At 54.9% G+C, this 20581-nt stretch overlaps 1 protein-coding gene across 1 annotated transcript in view; it reads left to right on the forward strand.

The window, feature by feature from the left end:
* The window catches only part of lrp2a (low density lipoprotein receptor-related protein 2a), a 58878-nt gene that overhangs the window by 21773 nt on the left and 16524 nt on the right, over window positions 1–20581 (forward strand). The window contains exons 22-48 of the mRNA XM_084689902.1: window positions 69–311; window positions 811–930; window positions 1828–1944; window positions 2239–2619; window positions 3690–3704; window positions 4436–4684; window positions 5724–5935; window positions 6445–6629; window positions 7028–7256; window positions 7399–7576; window positions 7945–8073; window positions 9194–9360; window positions 9448–9591; window positions 9727–9836; window positions 10157–10334; window positions 10639–10852; window positions 11294–11533; window positions 11847–12035; window positions 12681–13607; window positions 14097–14262; window positions 14414–14572; window positions 15208–15497; window positions 15837–16037; window positions 17182–17424; window positions 17818–17943; window positions 19275–19394; window positions 19881–20012. Coding sequence (XP_084546028.1) covers window positions 69–311; window positions 811–930; window positions 1828–1944; window positions 2239–2619; window positions 3690–3704; window positions 4436–4684; window positions 5724–5935; window positions 6445–6629; window positions 7028–7256; window positions 7399–7576; window positions 7945–8073; window positions 9194–9360; window positions 9448–9591; window positions 9727–9836; window positions 10157–10334; window positions 10639–10852; window positions 11294–11533; window positions 11847–12035; window positions 12681–13607; window positions 14097–14262; window positions 14414–14572; window positions 15208–15497; window positions 15837–16037; window positions 17182–17424; window positions 17818–17943; window positions 19275–19394; window positions 19881–20012 — 5664 coding nt within the window. The remainder of the gene's footprint in view (window positions 1–68; window positions 312–810; window positions 931–1827; window positions 1945–2238; window positions 2620–3689; window positions 3705–4435; window positions 4685–5723; window positions 5936–6444; window positions 6630–7027; window positions 7257–7398; window positions 7577–7944; window positions 8074–9193; window positions 9361–9447; window positions 9592–9726; window positions 9837–10156; window positions 10335–10638; window positions 10853–11293; window positions 11534–11846; window positions 12036–12680; window positions 13608–14096; window positions 14263–14413; window positions 14573–15207; window positions 15498–15836; window positions 16038–17181; window positions 17425–17817; window positions 17944–19274; window positions 19395–19880; window positions 20013–20581) is intronic.

Consider the following 20581-nt stretch of genomic DNA (forward strand, 5'->3'; position numbering starts at 1 on the left):
TTTTGATTGAGAAAGTCAGTCCACACTATGTATTTAGGAATATAAAGATGTGTGTTTTGGTTGTTCAGCAGACACCTCCTGCTCCTCCTCTGCCTTCACCTGTGCCAGCGGGCACTGTGTGCCCATCAGCTGGCGCTGTGACGGCCACAACGACTGCTCCGACGACAGCGACGAGAGGAACTGCCCCACCCGGGTCCCCGGCACCTGCTCAGCCAGCCAGTTCACCTGCGCCAACCAGCGCTGTGTGCCCCTCACCTGGCTGTGCGACACAGACAACGACTGTGGGGACGGCTCTGACGAGGCCAGCTGCGGTGAGTCTCCCTGCACAGGGCAGCGCACACAACTCCTTCAGAGGAAAGCCCTATTTCCAAATGTGTATGTTGTTTGTGGAGACTGTTTCAAAAGTCAGCTTTGCTCAGATTGTTTAAGTCAGCTTGGAGACTTACTAAGAGCGTTTTGAAATAGTTATGGAGTCAGATCGGAGGCAGTGCTTTGTGTGTGTGTGTGTGTGTGTGACTGTTTTTTGTGTGTTTCACTGGTTTGATTGGTTTGTGTGTGTCTCTGATTTGTGTTTGTGTGACTGTTTTTGTGTGTGTGTGTGTGTGACTGGTGTGTATGTGACTGGTGTGTGTATGTGACTGGTGTGTGTGTGTGACTGGTGTGTGTATGTGACTGGTGTGTGTGTGTGACTGGTGTGTGTGTGTGACTGGTGTGTGTGTGTGTGTGTGTGTGGGTGTGTGTGTGTGACTGGTGTGTGTGTGTGTGTGACTGGTGTGTGTGTGTGACTGGTGTGTGTGTGTGTGTTGGCAGACATGACGGGCACCTGCCACCCAGGCCAGTTCCAGTGCCCAGACCACCGCTGCATCGCCCCCAGCTACGTGTGTGACGGAGACAGAGACTGTGCCAACGGGGCCGATGAGCAGGGCTGCAGTGAGTCACACACACACACACACACTCACACACACACACACACCCACACACACACACCCACACACACACACACACACACCAGTCACACACACACACACACACCCACACACACACACACACACACACACCAGTCTCACACACACACACACACACCAGTCACACACACACACCCACACACACACACACACACCAGTCACACCCACACACTCACACACACACACACACACACACCCCCACACACACACACACACACACACACCAGTCACACACACACACCAGTCACACACACACACCCACACACACACACACTAGTCACACACACACACCCACACACACACACACACACCAGTCACACCCACACACACACACACCAGTCACACACACACACACACCAGTCACACACACACACCCACACACACACACACACACCAGTCACACACACACACCCACACACACACACACACACCAGTCACACACACACACACACCAGTCACACACACACACCCACACACACACACACACCAGTCACACACACACACACACCAGTCACACACACACACCCACACACATGCACACACCAGTCACACACACACACACACAGCGTCAGGTCCAACGCTCGTCTACCTGCAGGTCTCCTGTGTTCTACTTCTCACTGCTTAGTGTATGGGGAGGACTTACATCTTGAATGCCCAGCCAGTCCCATGGACTCGGGAGAGGTTAATTGACTGGACTGTGAAACACTTACGTTCATATTTGATAATCCTCTTACACCATTGATCTTATGAGCTTGTTGTGTATTGTACAACACATAGATTGCATATTTTAAACTGCTTCAACCTCCTCCGCCTATGCCGCAAGAGCGCTTCGGTCTAATCGTGTAATACTGCCTTCTTTCAGTTTACAACTGCACTGCGTCTGAGTTCAAGTGTTCCAATGGACACCAGTGTGTCAACTCCTACTATCGCTGTGACAACGTCTTCGACTGCAGCGATCGCTCCGATGAGGCAGGCTGTCGTGAGTATTAAACTTCTTTTTATTTGTGCGTCTAAAAAGTCGAGAATATAAGAAGGGACGTAGACATGGCTGCAAATGCTACTGTGTGTCTTGTGGATCTGAAAAGTATTTTAAGCATGTGGATTTGACCTTCAATGGATGCAAGTACCCAAACTAGCAAATAAACTGTAGTAACCTAAACATTTCAGGTGGTCAAACTATTGACCATTATTTAAATACAAGCTACTGTAGGGCAGTTCTACCTTCGTTCCAACACGTGGTTTGACAGCGTTCGTGTGTCCCTGTGTTCCCCAGCCACCAGGCCCCCTGGAATGTGCCACCACGAGTCCGAGTTCCAGTGCCAGTCTGACGGCAGCTGTGTGCCCTCCTCCTGGGAGTGTGACGGCCACCCGGACTGCGAGGACGGCTCCGACGAGCACCCCGTCTGCCCGCCGCGCACCTGCGCCACCGGCCTGTTCCGCTGCGACAACGGCAACTGTGTGTTCCCCAGCTGGGTGTGCGATGGGGACAACGACTGCAGGGACATGAGTGACGAGAGAGACTGCCCCACGCCGCCCTTCCGCTGCCCCGGCTGGCAGTGGCAGTGCCCAGGTCACAGCGTGTGTGTCAACCTGACCCGGGTGTGTGACAACACCCCGGACTGTCCCAACGGGGCGGACGAGTCTCCTCTCTGCAGTAAGTCTTCCTCCTCTGCCTCGCTCTCTTCCTACACGCCGCTAAACCAAGCTCACTTCATGACTGGGGCGCCCTCCTGCCTGACTGAATGATTCCGTCGCTCTGAAATGTTTGTGTGCGCACTTCGACCGACGTTGTAAAATATACTTCTGCACATCATGAGCAGTAGCTTTTTGTCCTCCATCTGTTTTCACGTCATACGTGTGATTTGATTTCATCGTGGTATTTTTACGTAAATTCCAGGGGCCGGTTGCACAAAACACCTTAAGTTAAGGTTTCCTTAAAATATAATCGGTTGCACAAATCACCCTTAAGTCTTCTCCTTAAGGTTTCCTTAAATGTTCCCTTAAGTATTTAAGGTTTTCTCCTTATCTTGGTCGTATACTTAAGGATTCCCTTAAAGTTTGTTAAAGCGTTGCACGAAAGACCTTAGCAAACAAAGTAAGAAACAAAAAGGTCGGTCTACCTCTGACATATTCTTTACCGCAACATGGCCGAGTTTATGGAGCTAAATGACCCCATCCCACACCTACGGCCCTCTTTTAGGCTACTGTGCTGCAGGCTAAACATGAAGGCTACCGCTGTAAATAAAGTAGGTGCTGTTGATCTCATTTTGATCTACCTAAGAAGTAAGCTAGCTCTCACTTAAATGTTACTATGTAGAAGTAATGGTGATATCACCAGTTTTATTGGACTCCCTCCTGAAATTAGGGTTAGGGTTAGGGTTAAGTAGTTATAGCTAGACTATATTTTTTAATCTTGAATTGACCGCTTCACCAAACTTCTTGAGTTGATTTTTGATGCAATTTCGTTCTACATTCGTTGTTTGCAGTTATTTGTGGATCAAATTAAGTTTGATTTGATTTCATCGTGGTGTGTTTAGGTACATGCCAGCATTTCGTGTGTTAAGCCAAGTACTTGCCACAAATGTCATTGTCATTCTCATGTTTTTGTTGAATTATGTTACGTGTCCTTGATCTCATGTTCAAATCATGCATGTGTTGATCTGGTATGTCTTAATTTGAAAGTGATCTGTAATTCTCCTCTCTGGCCCCCCTCACTGCTTTCAGATGAGCCCTTACCAGGTAGGAACAAACCCTCAATCACTAAACCTCATGCATGTAGTCCCGATTTACCCCCCAAACTGGCCAACCACACTAACCTCCTGAATGTTCATAGAATGCTTCGATCGTGTTTTTACATCAATGTGATGGTCTGTAGCAGTACATCTGGCTGTAGCGGTGGTGTGTTTCAGAGCGTTCATAGAGCTCGTCGATGAGGGGGATGATGCTGTGATGATGCTTCCCTTGTAGCGTGATTAGTTTAAATACCCGGATCCATGGCTTGTACTTAGGAATGTATTGCTCTAGTCCAGTGTTTCGAAACCCTGCTCTGGATGTTCTGGATATTTCCCTGCTCCAACACACCTGAATCAAATAAACGGGTTGTCGTCAACCTCTGCAGAAGCCTGATGATGACATTCAGGTGTGTTGGAAGACAGAAACATGTAGAACATGCAGGGCAGAGGATTCCTCAGGACCAGGGTTGAGAGTCACTGGTCTGGATTCAGACTTGCTTCCGTGCTTGTAAGGTGTCTGCTGTACCATGTGTGGATGGCCTCGTCTCATTCCCCCTCCCTCCCGCCCTCCCTCCCTCCCTCCCTCCCTCCCTCCCTCCCTCCCTCCCTCCCTCCCTCCCTCCCTCCCTCCCTCCCTCCCTCCCTCCCTCCCTCCCTCCCTCCCTCCCTCCCTCCCTCCCTCCCTCCCTCCCTCCCTCCCTCCCTCCCTCCCTCCCTCCCTCCCTCCCCCGCCCCCAGACCAGGAGAGCTGCTCGGACAACAACGCAGGCTGCACCCACGGCTGCCTCCAGGGGCCCTTCGGGGCCCAGTGCACGTGTCCCCTGGGCTACCAGCTGAGCAACGACTCCAAGACCTGCGAGGACGTGGACGAGTGCAGCCCTCCTGGGCTGTGCAGCCAGGAGTGCGTCAACGAGAGAGGCTCCTTCCGCTGCCGTTGCACAGACGGCTACACTCTGGAGGCAGACCAACGCACCTGCAAGGCCTCGGGTGAGTGGCATCATGGGTAATGTAGTCCCTGGGAGGATGAAGTACCCCACAGTGGATCTGAGGGGAGTTTTCTTCAGAACATGTTGACAGTTGTTCCCCCTGAAGCGCCTGATATCCGAGCCATGTTGGCTTCCATGATCTTGGCCCGCTTACCGACTCCAAACGTTCTTGTCGGGTGACCCCCCCCCCCCTCCAAAAACGGAATCTGGCAAATTAGAAAATGAGGGACTGAGCCCTGGCTGGAGTCAGCCCGCTCTGTGAGGGGACAGTGAGGGCTGCAGATATGATCGGCCCACACAGACACCAGGCGTTCTGATTGGTTGGCTCCGTGACAGGAGCTAATGGATGTGAGGCTGCCGACAGACATCTGCTCTTGCACGCTGTCTCTCCTCCCCGCTCTCTCCCCGCTCGCTCCCCGCTCGCTCCCCGCTCTCTCCCCGCTCGCTCCCCGCTCTCTCCCCGCTCTCTCCCCGCTCGCTCCCCGCTCGCTCCCCGCTCTGCTCTGGTTTCCCCAGATAAGACAAATAACATATGTGTCACTCACTGGCCCTGCTGCGAGGTAATTAGGACATCATTATCAACAAAGACCTGTTTATGGGGAGTGCGTCTGACATGAGGCCTTCTCCCTCAGAGATGACCTGCTGACAGGCCCTGTAATCCAGTAAGCCCTTATTCCCAACAAGGCCGCATTTATCCACCCTGTTAGATTCCTGAGCAGATCTGTTCACCGGACGCTGTTGTTTTGGAGTTGCTTGCGTCACAGGTACAGTGTGTGTGTGTGTGTGTGTGTGTGTGTGTGTGGGTGCCGTGGTGGCTCACAGGTCAAGTACGTGCACCACGTACGTAGGCTGAGGCATTACAGCAAGGGCCTGGGTTCGAATCCTACTCGTTTCCTGCCTGTCCTCCCCTGTGTCACCCATACAGTTCCTATCATTCTTCACTGTCCCATCACAGCAGCAAAGCCCTAAAGTGGACAGATGACCCGTAGGTGAAGGTATTTCTACACAGGTGACGGATTAGAAACACCATCTGTTGGCAGGTTCGCGCGAGGCCTTCCTACTGGTCGCCAGTCGGAATCAGATCGTGCAGGATGACATCATCGCACAGCCCAACGTGGTCCGCTCGCTGGTCCGAGACGGACGCAACATCGTGGCGCTGGACTTTGACTCGGTGGCGGATCGGGTGTACTGGTCTGATACCAGTCAGGACCGGATCTGGAGCGCACACAAGAACGGCAGCGACAGGACAGTGGTGAGCCAGAATGACCCTCGCTGTCTCCCTGTGAGAGGATGACACTGAGAGGACAGACTCACGGCCCTCTGGGATACTGTTGACAGGATATTTATGTCTCTTTCACCGTGGCTCCCTGACAGGGTTCATAGTGACATTTCATGATTCATTCATTTAGCACTCTATTATACAAAGCAATGTACTGATCAAGGATCAGAAGTCCAGTATATAACAGTATTTCAGTGGTCAGAGTCGCGGAAAGATCTTTTTTTTTGTTGATTTTTCTTTACTTGCCACATTGTAAATAACCGCATCTCGGCTACCAGGCACAGTGTACTGAAAAAGAATACCACAGGGCAACGATAACATCTTGATTAAAGGAGCTTTAAAGGCACACCAAACCAACATTTTTAAATTATAAATATCACTGGGTCACAATCAGTTTCTGCCTGTGTCCTAAACTGGACCTCCAGCTGACGGTGTGACATGTAGGTGCTTCTGTGGTTGACAGGTGTCACTGTGATTGACAGGTGTTTGACAGTGGGGTGACAGTGACAGAGAGCCTGGCTGTGGACTGGGTGGGCAGGAACCTGTACTGGACGGACTACGTCCTAGAGACCATCGAAGTGTCCAAACTGGACGGAACCCACCGGACTGTGCTGATCAGTCAGAACGTGACCAACCCCAGAGGCCTGGTCCTGGACCCCAGAGACAGGTCAGGACACAGGGCCCCACGGAAGAACCTGGAACCTTCGACTGGAGATATAACTGTGTATATTACTGGACTGTTTATAGAGCCATGACTGGTCCCTCCACATAGGTTCATTAGGAGGCAGTGGAGGTTCCAAATCGTTTCAACTGAGGGGGCCAGTTGTACTGTTAGAGGGGCCAGTTACATTAAACATTATTGTTGTCATATTGTTTTCTTCACTCCATTGCAGGCATTGTCAGGAAAAATACTATGTTTATAATGATCTAGAATCTACATTAAGGGGGCCACAAGGGGGTCCAAGCTTGTTGTCACAGGGGCCCTGGCCCCCCATGCCCCCCTCTCTAGAAGTGCCCCTGTTAGAGCGTGTGTGCTGGGTGTTGATGGTGTTCTCTGCTGTGCAGTGCCCACCTGCTGTTCTGGACCGACTGGGGGAGGAGTCCTCGGATAGAGAGGGCCAGCATGGATGGGAAGAATAGGACCACCATCATCAGCAGCAAGCTGTACTGGCCCAACGGCCTCACCATCGACTACCCTAACAACCTGCTCTACTTTGCCGACGCCTATCTGGATTTCATCGACTTCTGTGATTATAACGGGAAAAACAGGAAGCAAGTTCTGGCTAGCGACCTGGTGAGATAATGACACATGATTTAAAGACTGTAACTGATGCGTAACAACATCATACATTCATAAGAAACGAACAAATGGTCCGTTTGTGTTGAACAATGTGAGTAAAATGCACTTCTTGTCTTTTGCTGCTCTCGATAACAAGGTACTGCAACACCCCCACGCAATTACCATTTTTGAGGATTTTGTGTATTGGACCGACAGATACATCAACCGAGTGGTCAGAGCCCATAAGTGGCACGGGGCCAACCAGACCGTCGTGCTGGACACTCTCTCCCAGCCCATGGGTCTGGTGGCCGTGCACCCGGCCAGGCAGCCCCCAGGTACGCCGCCCCCCCCCCAAGGGCTCCTTAGCTCCTGAGCATCAGGGATAGGGGGGATGGAAATGGTTTGGTGTCGTGGTATCCTCGCCATGACGTGGTTGACTCACACCTGCCTCTAATGATTTGTTGTCTTGTATGTGTCTTTGTGTTTTTGTGTGTGTGTAAATGTCTTGTGTGTGCGGGTGTGTGTTGGATGTGTGTCTTGTGTGCATGTGTCTGTGTATCCTTGTCTTATGTGTGTGTCCTTGTCTTGTGTGTGTGTGTGTGTGTCCTTGTGTGTGTGTGTCCTTGTGTGTGTGTGTGTGTGTTCTTGTCTTGTGTGTGTGTGTGGTCTTGTCTTGTGTGTGAGTGAGTTCTTGTGTGTGTAGGTGTAAACCACTGCCAGGGGAGGTCCTGTACTCACATCTGTCTGCTGTCGTCTGAGGGCCCCAGCTTCTTCTCCTGCGCCTGTCCCTCGGGCTGGACGCTGGCTGACGACAACATCACCTGTGCCAGAGGTAGGGGCGGGGCCAGGCCCAGGGAAACACTCACAGCCCCAGGGAAACACTCACAGCCCCAGGGAAACACTCAGCACTCACAGCCCCAGGGAAACACTCACAGCCCCAGGGAAACACTCACAGCCCCAGGGAAACACTCACAGCCCCAGGGAAACACTCAGCACTCACAGCCCCAGGGAAACACTCACAGCCCCAGGGAAACACTCACAGCCCCAGGGAAACACTCAGCACTCACCGCCCCAGGGAAACACTCACAGCCCCAAGGAAACACTCAGCACTCACAGCCCCAGGGAAACACTCAGCACTCACAGCCCCGGGGAAACATTCAGAGCTCACAGCCCTGGGGGAAACACTCACAGGCCCGGGGAAACATATCAGATGCAGCTGATATCAAAAAAGATATAAAGTTGCCAGAGAATGAGGGATTGTGGAAAACACTGCAGAATTTACCTAACAGGAAACATGGAGATTCTTTTTTTGTAAAAAACAAAACAACTTAACTACTAATAAAACTAATAAAGAAAAACTAAGAGTTTTTCCAGCATACCCAGCTCTCAGGGTGTATAAAGTAAGAAGACTCACTGACTCATATTTTCGAAGCTAAGGGCTTGTCAACAGTATCCCATTTAAATTCTCTTGTAAAATCCCGTTCCAGAGGTAAATATTGAGAATCATAAGTGAGTCTAAGGTTTCAACAAGACAAGGGACCTTTAATCTGAAGTCCAGGGAGTCCTCTTCAGGTCACCAGCTTATCTCCTCTCAGGTTTCAGCTTGTTGAAGCCAAGCAGAACACATTCTCCCCCGTTAGAGGAGAATGATTACCAAAGAATGAGGATGCCTGCAGCCCCGCATTGATTCTAATCTCTGATGACAAAGCCAATCAGATAGTGGAACAAACTTTCAGCAGCCAATCTGAAGCCCCTTCTCTTTTCTAAGATGAAGGCTTCTTCAGAATCTTAGCTTCAGACCTTCTGTTGTTTCATCACACAAAAGGAATACCAAAACCACTTGTGTCCACTCCTGCCCAGTGACATGAGGACCGGGTCTTAATGAAGGATCCTAGAGATCCGTCTAGTCATTCCTGTGTGTGTGTGTGTGTGTGTTCTGCGGTGCCTCACAGTTGAGGAGCCCTTCTTAGTGGTGGTGAGAGACAGCATCATCTACGGCATCTCCCTGGACCCCGACGACCAGAACAACAACGCCATGGTGCCCGTGGCGGGGCTCCAGAACGGCTACGACGTGGACTTTGACGACGTGGAGCAGACCATCTACTGGGTGGAGCACCCGGTGAGTAGTGGCGCCTCCACCCTCCAGCCTCAGCACGGAGACGCTGCTGTGGCCTGGTCTGACCCGGCCTGTCGTCCTGTTCCTAAGGGGGAGATCCACAGGGTGAGGTCAGACGGGACCAACAGGACGGAGTTTGCCCCTGCAGCCATCCTGGGTGCCCCTGTGGGTCTGGCTCTGGACTGGATGACGGAGAACCTGTACTACACCAACCCTGCCACCCAGTCTATAGAGGTTAGGAAGACACAGAGCTGGGGAGAGGCCTTTGTGCTGAACGGCATTTTAGCCCCACTGGGAATGATTGTTGTTATTGTTACTGCGCTGGCACTGCAACTCAACTTGTGTGTGTGTACGTGTGTGTGTTTCCAGGTGTTGAGGCTGAGAGGGGAGGTGCAGTACAGGAAGACTCTAATCACCAATAACGGCTCTCCGACCGGTGCTGGCAGTCCGTTTGGCATCGCCGTGGACCCGGCACGTGGGTAAGCCCTGAACACGCCCCTGGCCCTGCCCTGGCCCTGGCCTGGCCCCTTACCCTTTCTGCTGCTGAGCCCTCTCCGCTCGTCCTCTGCCCCCCACCCCCCCTCCCCGGGAGAGCACAGCCCCTGTTACTGAACACCACACAACACACGCCAGCAGCCTCAAACCCTCCTGGAACCAGGGCACAGCAACCTTCAACACCTGTCACCCCGAGGGGATCAGATCTGGCATTCGGCATTTACAACTGGAATTCCTTTGTGGTTTGTAAAATGTTTCGGTCGATGATTCTCTGAGTGTTGAGCGTTGTTCGCCTGGTGTGTAGGAAGCTGTACTGGGCGGACCAGGGCACGGAGAGTGGCATCCCTGCCAAGGTGGCCTCAGCAGACATGGATGGGGGCAACCCTGCCATCCTCTTCACCAACAACCTGGACCACGTCGAGTTCCTCACTGTGGACATCAGAGAGAACAAGCTGTACTGGGCTGTGACAGGGACCGGCATGGTGAGTTCAGATCCCCTCCACCACCCTGAACACCAACACAACAGCCTGGGACCGCAGCATCACTGCCATGACTAGATGGAGGATAACAACGTTATATGGAAAGCACATCGCGAGGTTGATAGACAGTGCATTCAGATCAGTGTTGACTATAGCCACACTGACATCAGTTCAGACTCTGCCACTCTGTCAACTTCTCATCCTCTGTTGTTCTTACAGTGCTTTGGATAAAAACATCTACTAAATCGCAAAAACAATTCTGTAAACGTTCGTTCTTTGAGGCTTTGTTGTTGTTGGCAACGCACAGATAGAGCGTGGGGACCCGGACGGTTCCAACCGGATCACCATAGTAACGGGCCTGTCCCACCCCTGGGGCGTGGCTGTGCACCAGGACTTCCTGTACTTCACCGACCGCGACTTTGAGGTGATCGAGCGCGTGGACAAGGCGACCGGGGCCAACAAGGTGGTCCTGAGGGACAACGTGTCTGGACTGAGGGTGCTGAAGGTCCACTACAGGGAGAGTGAGTACCCAGGGGTCAAAAGGGGGTCGCTACGCTGATCACACACACACACAGGTTTTACTAGCCTAGTGAGGACTGACAATGTTTCTAGTTTTCTTCTGATCCTCACAGGGGTTGTTAAACAAGACACACGCACGCACACATACACCCACACACCCCTTTACCAGCCTCTGTGACACAGCCTCACCCTGCTGCCTCTCCCCAGCCTCTGGGACACAGCCTCACCCTGCTCCCTCTCCCCAGCCTCTGTGACACAGCCTCACCCTGCTCCCTCTCCCCAGCCTCTGGGACACAGCCTCACCCTGCTGCCTCTCTCCCCAGCCTCTGTGACACAGCCTCACCCTGCTGCCTCTCTCCCCAGCCTCTGTGACACAGCCTCACCCTGCTGCCTCTCTCCCCAGCCTCTGTGACACAGCCTCACCCTGCTGCCTCTCTCCCCAGCCTCGGCAGGAACCTCCAACGGCTGCAGCAACAACGTGGGCGCCTGTGAGCACCTGTGCCTGCCGCGGCCCAACAGCATGTTCACCTGCGCCTGTGCCACCGGCTTCACGCTCAGCGCCGACAACAGGACCTGCAGCCCCTACCAGTCCTACGTGGTCATCTCCACCCTGTCCGCCCTCAAGGGCTTCAGCCTGGAGGGCTCCGACCACTCTGAGGCCATGGTGCCTGTGGCAGGGAGAGGTGGGTGTGGGGGAGGGGTGGACAGTCTGACTGACTGACTGACTGACTCTGTTTGACCGTCTGTCTGTCTGTCTGTCTCTCTGTCTCTCTGTCTGTCTCTGTCTCTGTCTCTGTCTCTCTCTGTCTGTCTGTCTGTCTGCTTGTCTGTCTGCTTGTCTGTCTCTGTCTGACTGTCTGTCTGTCTCTGTCTCTGTCTCTGTCTCTGTCTCTGTCTGTCTCTGTCTCTGTCTCTGTCTGTCTCTGTCTCTGTCTCTGTCTCTGTCTCTGTCTCTGTCTGCTTGTCTGCTTGTCTGACTGAATGTGTGTCCTGCAGGTCGTAACGCCCTCCACATTGACGTGCACATGGCGTCTGGCTTCATCTACTGGTGTGACTTCAGCAGCAGTGTGGCATCTCAGAACGGGATCCGCCGCATCAAGCCAGACGGCTCCGGACTCCGCGGCCTCGTCACGTCTGGGATCGGACGCAACGGCATCCGAGGCATCGCAGTGGACTGGGCCGCAGGTAGCTGCAGGACCTGCCAAGCTGCTGCAGGGATGTTCAGACAGTGACAGAATTCAGTCTCGCGCGCCGAGTTAAAGGCAGGATAGGAAAGTTTAGACTTTTTTTGCTAGAGTTTGAAAGGCCGGGAGGTAGACAGACAGACAGACAGACATACAGAAAGACAAGTAGCCTGTCCAATCATTGCATTTGGTCTGAATGCTGTCCAATCATTAGTGCCGGTCCGACCTTGATGATTGGTCGTGTTTCTTACAGTCCTGTAACGCCCACAGATATTGGATTGATTTCCTTTTACTGTCAAATCTTTAGATTTATTGGTTGCTACCAGGATGTAAAGTTTAGAGGTTTAGCAGGCGACGGATATAGAGCAAGGCAGCAAAGGAGACAATGTTACTGCGTAAGATGAAACAGTCACAACCATATATGGTCCAAGGATAAATCTGTTGTCCAGAGATACAGATGTACTGCGTCTGTGAGATATGGGCAGGTTTTCATTCGTACTTGAGTAACAGATCACCAAAAATAAGACTGGCATAATAAGAAGCTTTCTGTAGCTAACTGGCTAAAGTGCTTTGAACCCTTTCAGCAGTGAAGGTTTCACCACGCCTTCTAGACAGTGCCGTGCGCCAACCCCTCTGTGTCTTTCAGGAAACCTCTACTTCACCAACGCCTTCCTGACAGAGACGTACGTGGAGGTGATGCGGCTGAACACCTCGTTCCGTCGCGTGCTGCTGAAGACCCAGGTGGACATGCCTCGCCACATCGTGGTCGACCCCAAAAACAGGTTCCTCTTCTGGGCCGACTACGGCCAGAACCCCAAGATCGAGCGTGCTCAGCTGGACGGGACCAACCGCACGGTCCTGGTCTCCTCCGGGATCATCACCCCCCGGGGCCTGGCCCTGGACTACCAGACGGGCTACGTCTATTGGGTGGACGACTCCCTGGACATGATCGCACGCGTCAGCCCCTCCGGCGGCGAAACGGAGATCATTCGCTACGGCAGCCGCTACCCGACGCCGTATGGCGTGACGGTGTTTGAGGGCAGCATGATCTGGGTGGACCGGAACCTGAAGAAGGTGTTCCAGGCCAGCAAGGAGCCAGGCAACAGCGACCAGCCCACAGTCATCCGAGACAACATCAACATGCTGCGGGACGTGACCGTGTACGACCAGCGCACCCAGCCGCGCTCCGCCCAGCAGCTCAACAACAACCCTTGCCTGGAGGACAACGGCGGCTGCGCCCACTTCTGCTTCGCCCTCCCCGCGCCCGCCCCCCGCGCCCGAAAGTGCGGCTGCGCCTTCGGGAACCTGGCGGCGGACGAGGAAAGCTGCGTGGTGTCACGGGACGACTACCTGGTCTACACCACGGAGAGCACGGTCAGGAGCCTGCGTCTGGACCCCGACGACCACGTGCTGCCCTTCCCCGTGGTCAACGTGCCGCGCACCTCCGTGGCGCTGGATTATGACCTCACAGACAGGCGGGTGTACTACACCCAGAGCTCGGGGGTGGGCGTCAGCAGGATCAGCTTCATCAGCCTGTCCGCTCCCACAGCGCCCCCTGTGGTGGTGGCTGAGGGTAAGAACATGCCGCGCCGGAACCTCATGACACTGCTGTAGGGTTGCCAACTTCTTCAACCCCAAATGAGGGACACTTTCTTCCAGGTGCACGCACGCATGCCAATAGCTGACCAACAATAACAGAAATCGCAAGCTTTCATTAGCCACACCATAAACTTTCTCATTTCAGTATAATTTTGGCAAACCACTATTGTACTCGCTTGGATGTATTGTCATAGTAATAGTCAGGACAATTATTATATAAGTTTCTCATTTTGACACACGATAACGCTCACCTTACCAGTGGCCAGGTCACATACTCTGTCACCAACACCAACAACCGTGTCCCATAGCAACGTTTGCATGAGTTTTGGCGCGTTTACGGTCAGGAATCGAATCGGCAACCTTCTGATTATTAGCCCGATTCCCTAACCTCTCAGCCATCTGACTCTGAGTTATTTGAGTGTGCTAAGACGTTTATGATGTTTGTGTTTCTGTGCTGGTTCAGATCTAGGGGCCCCTGATGGCATTGCCTATGACTGGATCAACAAAAGGATTTACTACAGTGACTACATCAACCAGAGCATCAGCTCCATGTCTATAGACGGATCCCAGAGGTCTGTCATCGCCCGCGTGCCCAGACCCAGAGCCATCATGCTGGATCCCTGCAGAGGGTAAAACAGGACAAACCTGGCAACACAGTGGACAGTTTTACTTCAAGAGAACCAAACATGTCTAGCTAAGCCTGTCTGTCTTCCTGTCATGAGTAGAGGGAGAGAGGGTAAGAGCTGTTGTTGGTTTGTAAACAACGCCTTCCCTCCCCAGGTACATGTACTGGACAGACTGGGGAACCCATGCCAAAATAGAGCGCGCCACTTTAGGAGGAAACTTCCGGACAGAGATCGTGAACATCAGTCTGGTGTGGCCCAACGGGCTGACCCTGGACTACGAGGATCAGAGACTGTACTGGGCGGACGCCAGCCTGTAAGACCCTCTCATGATCAGTGTCCTGACAACACAACCACACGGTCCATCCACAACTGGAGGGCTTTAACCCTGTGGTGACTTAAAAAGGGTTGTAAAGATTGGCTTAGGTCAGGGTGAGGGTTCCGAATCCTGGTCCTCGGGCCTCCCTGCCCTGAATGTTTTAGATGTTTCCTTGTTCCAACACACCTGATTCAAATAAATGGTCGTTAGCAGGTTTCTGCATAACTAGATAACGACCCATTCATTCGAGTCAGGTGTGTTGGAGCAGGGAAACATCTAAAACATGCAGGGCAGGGAGGCCCGAGGACCAGGATTGGGAACCCCTGGCTTAAGTATTTCTTAGTTTAACTTATTCTTTGTTGTTAAGTTATTCAGTCATTAAGTATTGTTCTGTTCTTTGTCTATATTATTTATACAAGATTTTTTTAATATAGGATCAGAACTCATGTTTGTATAGGCTTATATTATTCATGATAGGGTTAATAAATCAAGTTCGATTGAATCCCATGCTGCCCTGCTTCCTGGTGGGCGTGTCCATGCTGCCCTGCTTCCTGGAGGGCGTGTCCATGCTGCCCTGCTTCCTGGTGGGCGTGTCCAGACTCTAACTCCTGCTTCTCCTCCGCGCCCCTCAGGCAGAAGATCGAGCGCTGCTCCCTCACGGGGGAGAACCGCCAGGTGGTTGTCAGCACGGCCATCTACCCCTTCGCCATGACCATGTTCGGCCAGTTCATCTACTGGACCGACTGGAACACGCGCAGCATCTACCGGGCCAACAAGCACGACGGCTCGGACCAGCGGGTGATGATCCAGAACCTTCCGTCGCGGCCCATGGACGTGCACGTGCTGGGCAGCAGCAAGCAGCAGCAGTGTGACAGCCCCTGCCAGCAGTTCAACGGAGGCTGCAGCCACATCTGTACCCCAGGTACCGTCCTGTCAGGGGGTCATGTGGGTCTGGGTACAGCCGGTCCTGTCAGGGGGTCATGTGGGTCTGGGTACAGCCGGTCCTGTCAGGGGGTCATGTGGGTCTGGGTACAGCCGGTCCTGTCGGGGGGTCATGTGGGTCTGGGTACAGCCGGTCCTGTCAGGGGGTCATGTGGGTCTGGGTACAGCCGGTCCTGTCAGGGGGTCATGTGGGTCTGGGTTGGTTGTGTGTGTGTGTGGATGTCTGTGTGTTTGTACGTCAGTGTGTGTACTGGGGTCTCTGTGTGTGTGTGTGTGTATAACATGTAGATGTGTCTGTGTGACCCATGTGCTGTCCCAGGTCCCCACGGTGCAGAGTGCCAGTGTCCCTCCCAGGGGCGATGGTACCTAGCCGACAACAAGCACTGCATCCCTGACAACAGCACGCGCTGCCAGGCAGGCCAGTTCACCTGCATGAACGGCCGCTGCATCCGCGCCCAGTGGAAGTGTGACAACGACAACGACTGTGGGGACGGCAGTGACGAGCTGGAGCGAGTCTGTGGTAGGCTGAGGACGGAGGCAGGGTCCTGGGGAGGGAGGCAGGGTCCTGAGGAGGGAGGCAGGGTCCTGAAGAGGGAGGCAGGGTCCTGGGGAGGGAGGCAGGGTCCTGGGGAGAGAGGCAGGGTCCTGGGAAGGGAGGCAGGGTCCTGGGGAGGCAGGGTCCTGAAGAGGGAGGCAGGGTCCTGGGGAGGGAGGCAGGGTCCTGGGGAGGGAGGCAGGGTCCTGAGGAGGGAGGCAGGGTCCTGGGGAGGGAGGCAGGGTCCTGGGGAGGGAGGCAGGGTCCTGGGGAGGGAGGCAGGGTCCTGGGGAGGGAGGCAGGGTCCTGGGGAGGGAGGCAGGGTCCTGAGGAGGGAGGGTCCTGAGGCGGTGGGGAGGTGTAAGGGCGGTGGGGAGGTGTAAGGGCGGTGGGGAGGTGTAAGGGCGGTGGGGAGGTGTAAGGGCGGTGGGGGGGTGTAAGGGCGGTGGGGAGGTGTAAGGGCGGTGGGGGGGTGTAAGGGCGGTGGGGAGGTGTAAGGGCGGTGGGGAGGTGTAAGGGCGGTGGGGGGGTGTAAGGGCGGTGGGGAGGTGTAAGGGCGTTAGCTTCACTAACCTCCTGCTCGTGTGGGCGTCTGTCTGTTGACGGACATCTGATGTCATGATTCTGCATTTGCTCTGTCAGTCCTGATTCACGTGTGTGTGTGTGTGTGTGTGTGTGTGTGTGTGTGTGTGCATGGTCGTCTCTGGTTTGTTATGGTGGGTACTAAATGCTCGGGCTCTGTCTCTATGCTACTCTGACCCCTCCCCCCTCCCCCTCCCCCTCTCTCCCCTGACCCCTCCCCTCTCTGCTGCCCTCCACTAGCATGGTGCTTCTAACCACATTTCTGTTTCTCACGGCAACAACTCTCTGTTTCAGGACCCAAGACTGATTTCAACTCTTTTGGTGTGTATGCTTGCCTTTTGCCAATCAGAAACAACTTGCTCTCTCACACTAACCCGACTCTAACAAACAAACCTGTGTACTTATACCTTGCATGCAGCCCCTCAAGTGGCGTCATTTATTGCCTTGTCAGGTAAAACCAACATCTGCCCTGTGTGCTAGCTCGCCTGCTCCTGTTCTGCCCTCCCATTGGTCAGAGCTCTGACGCGTGTGCGTTTGTGATTGGCAGCCTTCCACACGTGCGAGCCCACCGTGTTCACCTGTGGGAACGGCCGCTGCGTTCCCTACCACTACCGCTGCGACCACTACAACGACTGCGGCGACAGCAGCGACGAGGCGGGCTGCCTCTTCCGGCCCTGCGACGCCGACAGCGAGTTCCCCTGCAACAACGGCCGCTGCATCGCCAAGGACTACGTCTGCAACGGCATCAACAACTGCTACGACAACGGCACTTCGGATGAGCAGGACTGCCGTGAGTTTCCTCAGCACTCTCTGACTCACTGCTCACTGACCTCTCAGCACGGCCTGCTGCCTGACCTCTCAGCACGGCCTGCTGCCTGACCTCTCAGCACGGCCTGCTGCCTGACCTCTCAGCACGGCCTGCTGCCTGACCTCTCAGCACGGCCTGCTCACTGACCAGGGGAACTAGCAGGCTCTTTTGACATGAAGTGAAATATACCACAAAGTTGTGACACTGGTTTATTTACAATCACTCAGTTTTAGTGCAGCTAACTCCAGATCTGGAGGTTGTAGGTTTAAATCCCATTTTGGAGGGTGCTTTGGAAACAAGGGTCCTGAAACTCTCTCTCTCTCTCTCTCTCTCTCTCTCTCTCTCTCTCTCTCTCTCTCTCTCTCGGTGTGTCAGCGGAACGGACCTGCCAGCCAGAACACACCAAGTGTCAGACCAACAACATCTGCATCCCGCGCTCCTACCTGTGTGATGGGGACAACGACTGTGGGGACATGAGTGACGAGAGTTCCACACACTGTGGTGGGTCCCCCTGCCCCCCTCCCTGCCCCCCTCCTTCCCCCCTCCCTGCCCCCCCCTGGCCCCCCCCTGCCCCCCCCCTGCCCCCCTCCCTGCCCCCCTCCCTGCCCCCCCCCTGCCCCCCACTGCCCCCCCCCTGTCCCCCTCCCTGCCCCCCTCCCTGCCCCCCCCTGCCCCCCCCCTGTCCCCCTCCCTGCCCCCCCCTGCCCCCCCCCTGTCCCCCTCCCTGCCCCCCCCTGCCCCCCTTCTGGATGTGTACAAACAGTAATAACCGTCAATCTGGAGTCTGACTCCTCGCTACATTTACATGATATACTCTTCTCCCGCCTCCTTCCTCTGGCCTCCTTCTGCTCCTCTCTCTCCTGCTCCTCTCTCTCCTGCTCCTCTCTCTCCTGCTCCTCTCTCTCCTGTTCCTCCTCTCTCCTGTTCCTCCTCTCTCCTGCTCCTCTCTCTCCTGCTCCTCCTCTCTCCTGCTCCTCTCTCTCCTGCTCCTCTCTCTCCTGTTCCTCCTCTCTCCTGTCCCTCCTCTCTCCTGCTCCTCTCTCTCCTGCTCCTCTCTCTCCTGCTCCTCTCTCTCCTGTTCCTCCTCTCTCCTGCTCCTCTCTCTCCTGCTCCTCCTCTCTCCTGCTCCTCTCTCTCCTGCTCCTCTCTCTCCTGTTCCTCCTCTCTCCTGTCCCTCCTCTCTCCTGCTCCTCTCTCTCCTGCTCCTCTCTCTCCTGCTCCTCTCTCTCCTGTTCCTCCTCTCTCCTGTTCCTCCTCTCTCCTGCTCCTCTCTCTCCTGCTCCTCTCTCTCCTGCTCCTCTCTCTCCTGCTCCTCTCTCTCCTGTTCCTCCTCTCTCTTGTTCCTCCTCTCTCCTGCTCCTCTCTCTCCTGTTCCTCCTCTCTCTTGTTCCTCCTCTCTCCTGCTCCTCTCTCTCCTGCTCCTCTCTCTCCTGCTCCTCTCTCTCCTGTTCCTCCTCTCTCCTGTTCCTCCTCTCTCCTGCTCCTCTCTCTCCTGCTCCTCTCTCTCCTGCTCCTCTCTCTCTTGCTCCTCTCTCTCCTGCTCCTCTCTCTCCTGCTCCTCTCTCTCCTGCTTCTCTCTCTCCTGTTCCTCCTCTCTCCTGTTCCTCCTCTCTCCTGCTCCTCTCTCTCCTGCTCCTCTCTCTCCTGCTCCTCTCTCTCCTGTTCCTCCTCTCTCCTGTTCCTCCTCTCTCCTGCTCCTCTCTCTCCTGCTCCTCCTTTCTCCTGCTCCTACTACCTTCTGTCCTCTCCTCTCCCCTTCTCCTCCTCCTCCCCCCATATATTCTTCCTCCTCCTGCTCTTCCTTCCTTCCTTCCTCCCCCTCCTCCCTCCAGCCACCTCCACCTGCTCCCAGAGTGAGTTCCGTTGCTCCAGTGGTCGCTGTATCCCTGCCCACTGGCACTGCGACGGGGGGCCGGACTGTGCCGACGGCTCGGACGAACCCTCCTCCTGCAGTGAGTCCTGCCTTCCTTCCTGCCTGTGTGTGTGTGTGTGTGACAAGGACTGAGTGAGTAGTGTATGCCCATTGTGAGGGATGTGGTCAGCCAGGCCTCCTATTGTCTGCAGCATTCCTTCAGGGTGACGCCCCCCCAGCCTCCGCTAACAAACAGCCCCTCCCTCCTCCTTTGTCCCAGAGGTGCTCGTGAGCCTCTCTTCAGGATGCATCACCAGGCCCCGGAATGTCCAGCTGCCCATGAGCACTCCCTGTTCTGATAGTCAGGCTGTCGTCTCAGTCCTAGCTGCCCATGCACTCCCTGTTCTGATAGTCAGGCTGTCGTCTCAGTCCTAGCTTCACATGAGCACTTTTAGTTTATGGACAGAAAGTGGATGTAATAAAAGCACATTTGAAGTAAAGCAGTGTTCAGTAGCAGATGTGTAGTGTGTGTGTGTGTGTGTAGTGTGTGTGTGGTGTTGAGTGTGTCTGCTCTCTCCTGCCTCAGCCACGGTGGTGAGAACCTGCAACTCGGAGCAGTTTCGCTGCGACGATGGCAGGTGCATCGCCTCGTCCTGGATCTGTGACGGGGACAACGACTGCGGGGACATGAGTGACGAGGACCAGAGACACAGCTGTGGTGAGTCCTGCCTCGCTCTGGGGGCTCCTGCTCCTGCTCCACTCCCCCACCTCCCCCACACCCTCCTAGCTCCTCCCCCACACCCTCCTGCTCCACTCCCCCACCTCCCCCACACCCTCCTAGCTCCTCCCCCACACCCTCCTGCTCCACTCCCCCTCCTCCCCCACACCCTCCTAGCTCCTCCCCCACACCCTCCTGCTCCACTCCCCCACCTCCCCCACACCCTCCTAGCTCCTCCCCCACACCCTCCTAGCTCCTCCCCCACACCCTCCTAGCTCCTCCCCCACACCCTCCTGCTCCACTCCCCCACCTCCCTCACACCCTCCTGCTCCACTCCCCCTCCTCCCCCACACCCTCCTAGCTCCTCCCCCACACCCTCCTAGCTCCTTCCCCACACCCTCCTAGCTCCTCCCCCACACCCTCCTAGCTCCTCCCCCACACCCTCCTGCTCCACTCCCCCACCTCCCTCACACCCTCCTGCTCCACTCCCCCACCTCCCCCACACCCTCCTAGCTCCTCCCCCACACCCTCCTAGCTCCTCCCCCACACCCTCCTCCTCTCCTCCTCCC

The sequence above is a fragment of the Hypomesus nipponensis genome, chromosome 23, assembly GCF_054491055.1.
Source record: "Hypomesus nipponensis isolate SF chromosome 23, ASM5449105v1, whole genome shotgun sequence".
NCBI classification, from domain to species: domain Eukaryota; kingdom Metazoa; phylum Chordata; class Actinopteri; order Osmeriformes; family Osmeridae; genus Hypomesus; species Hypomesus nipponensis.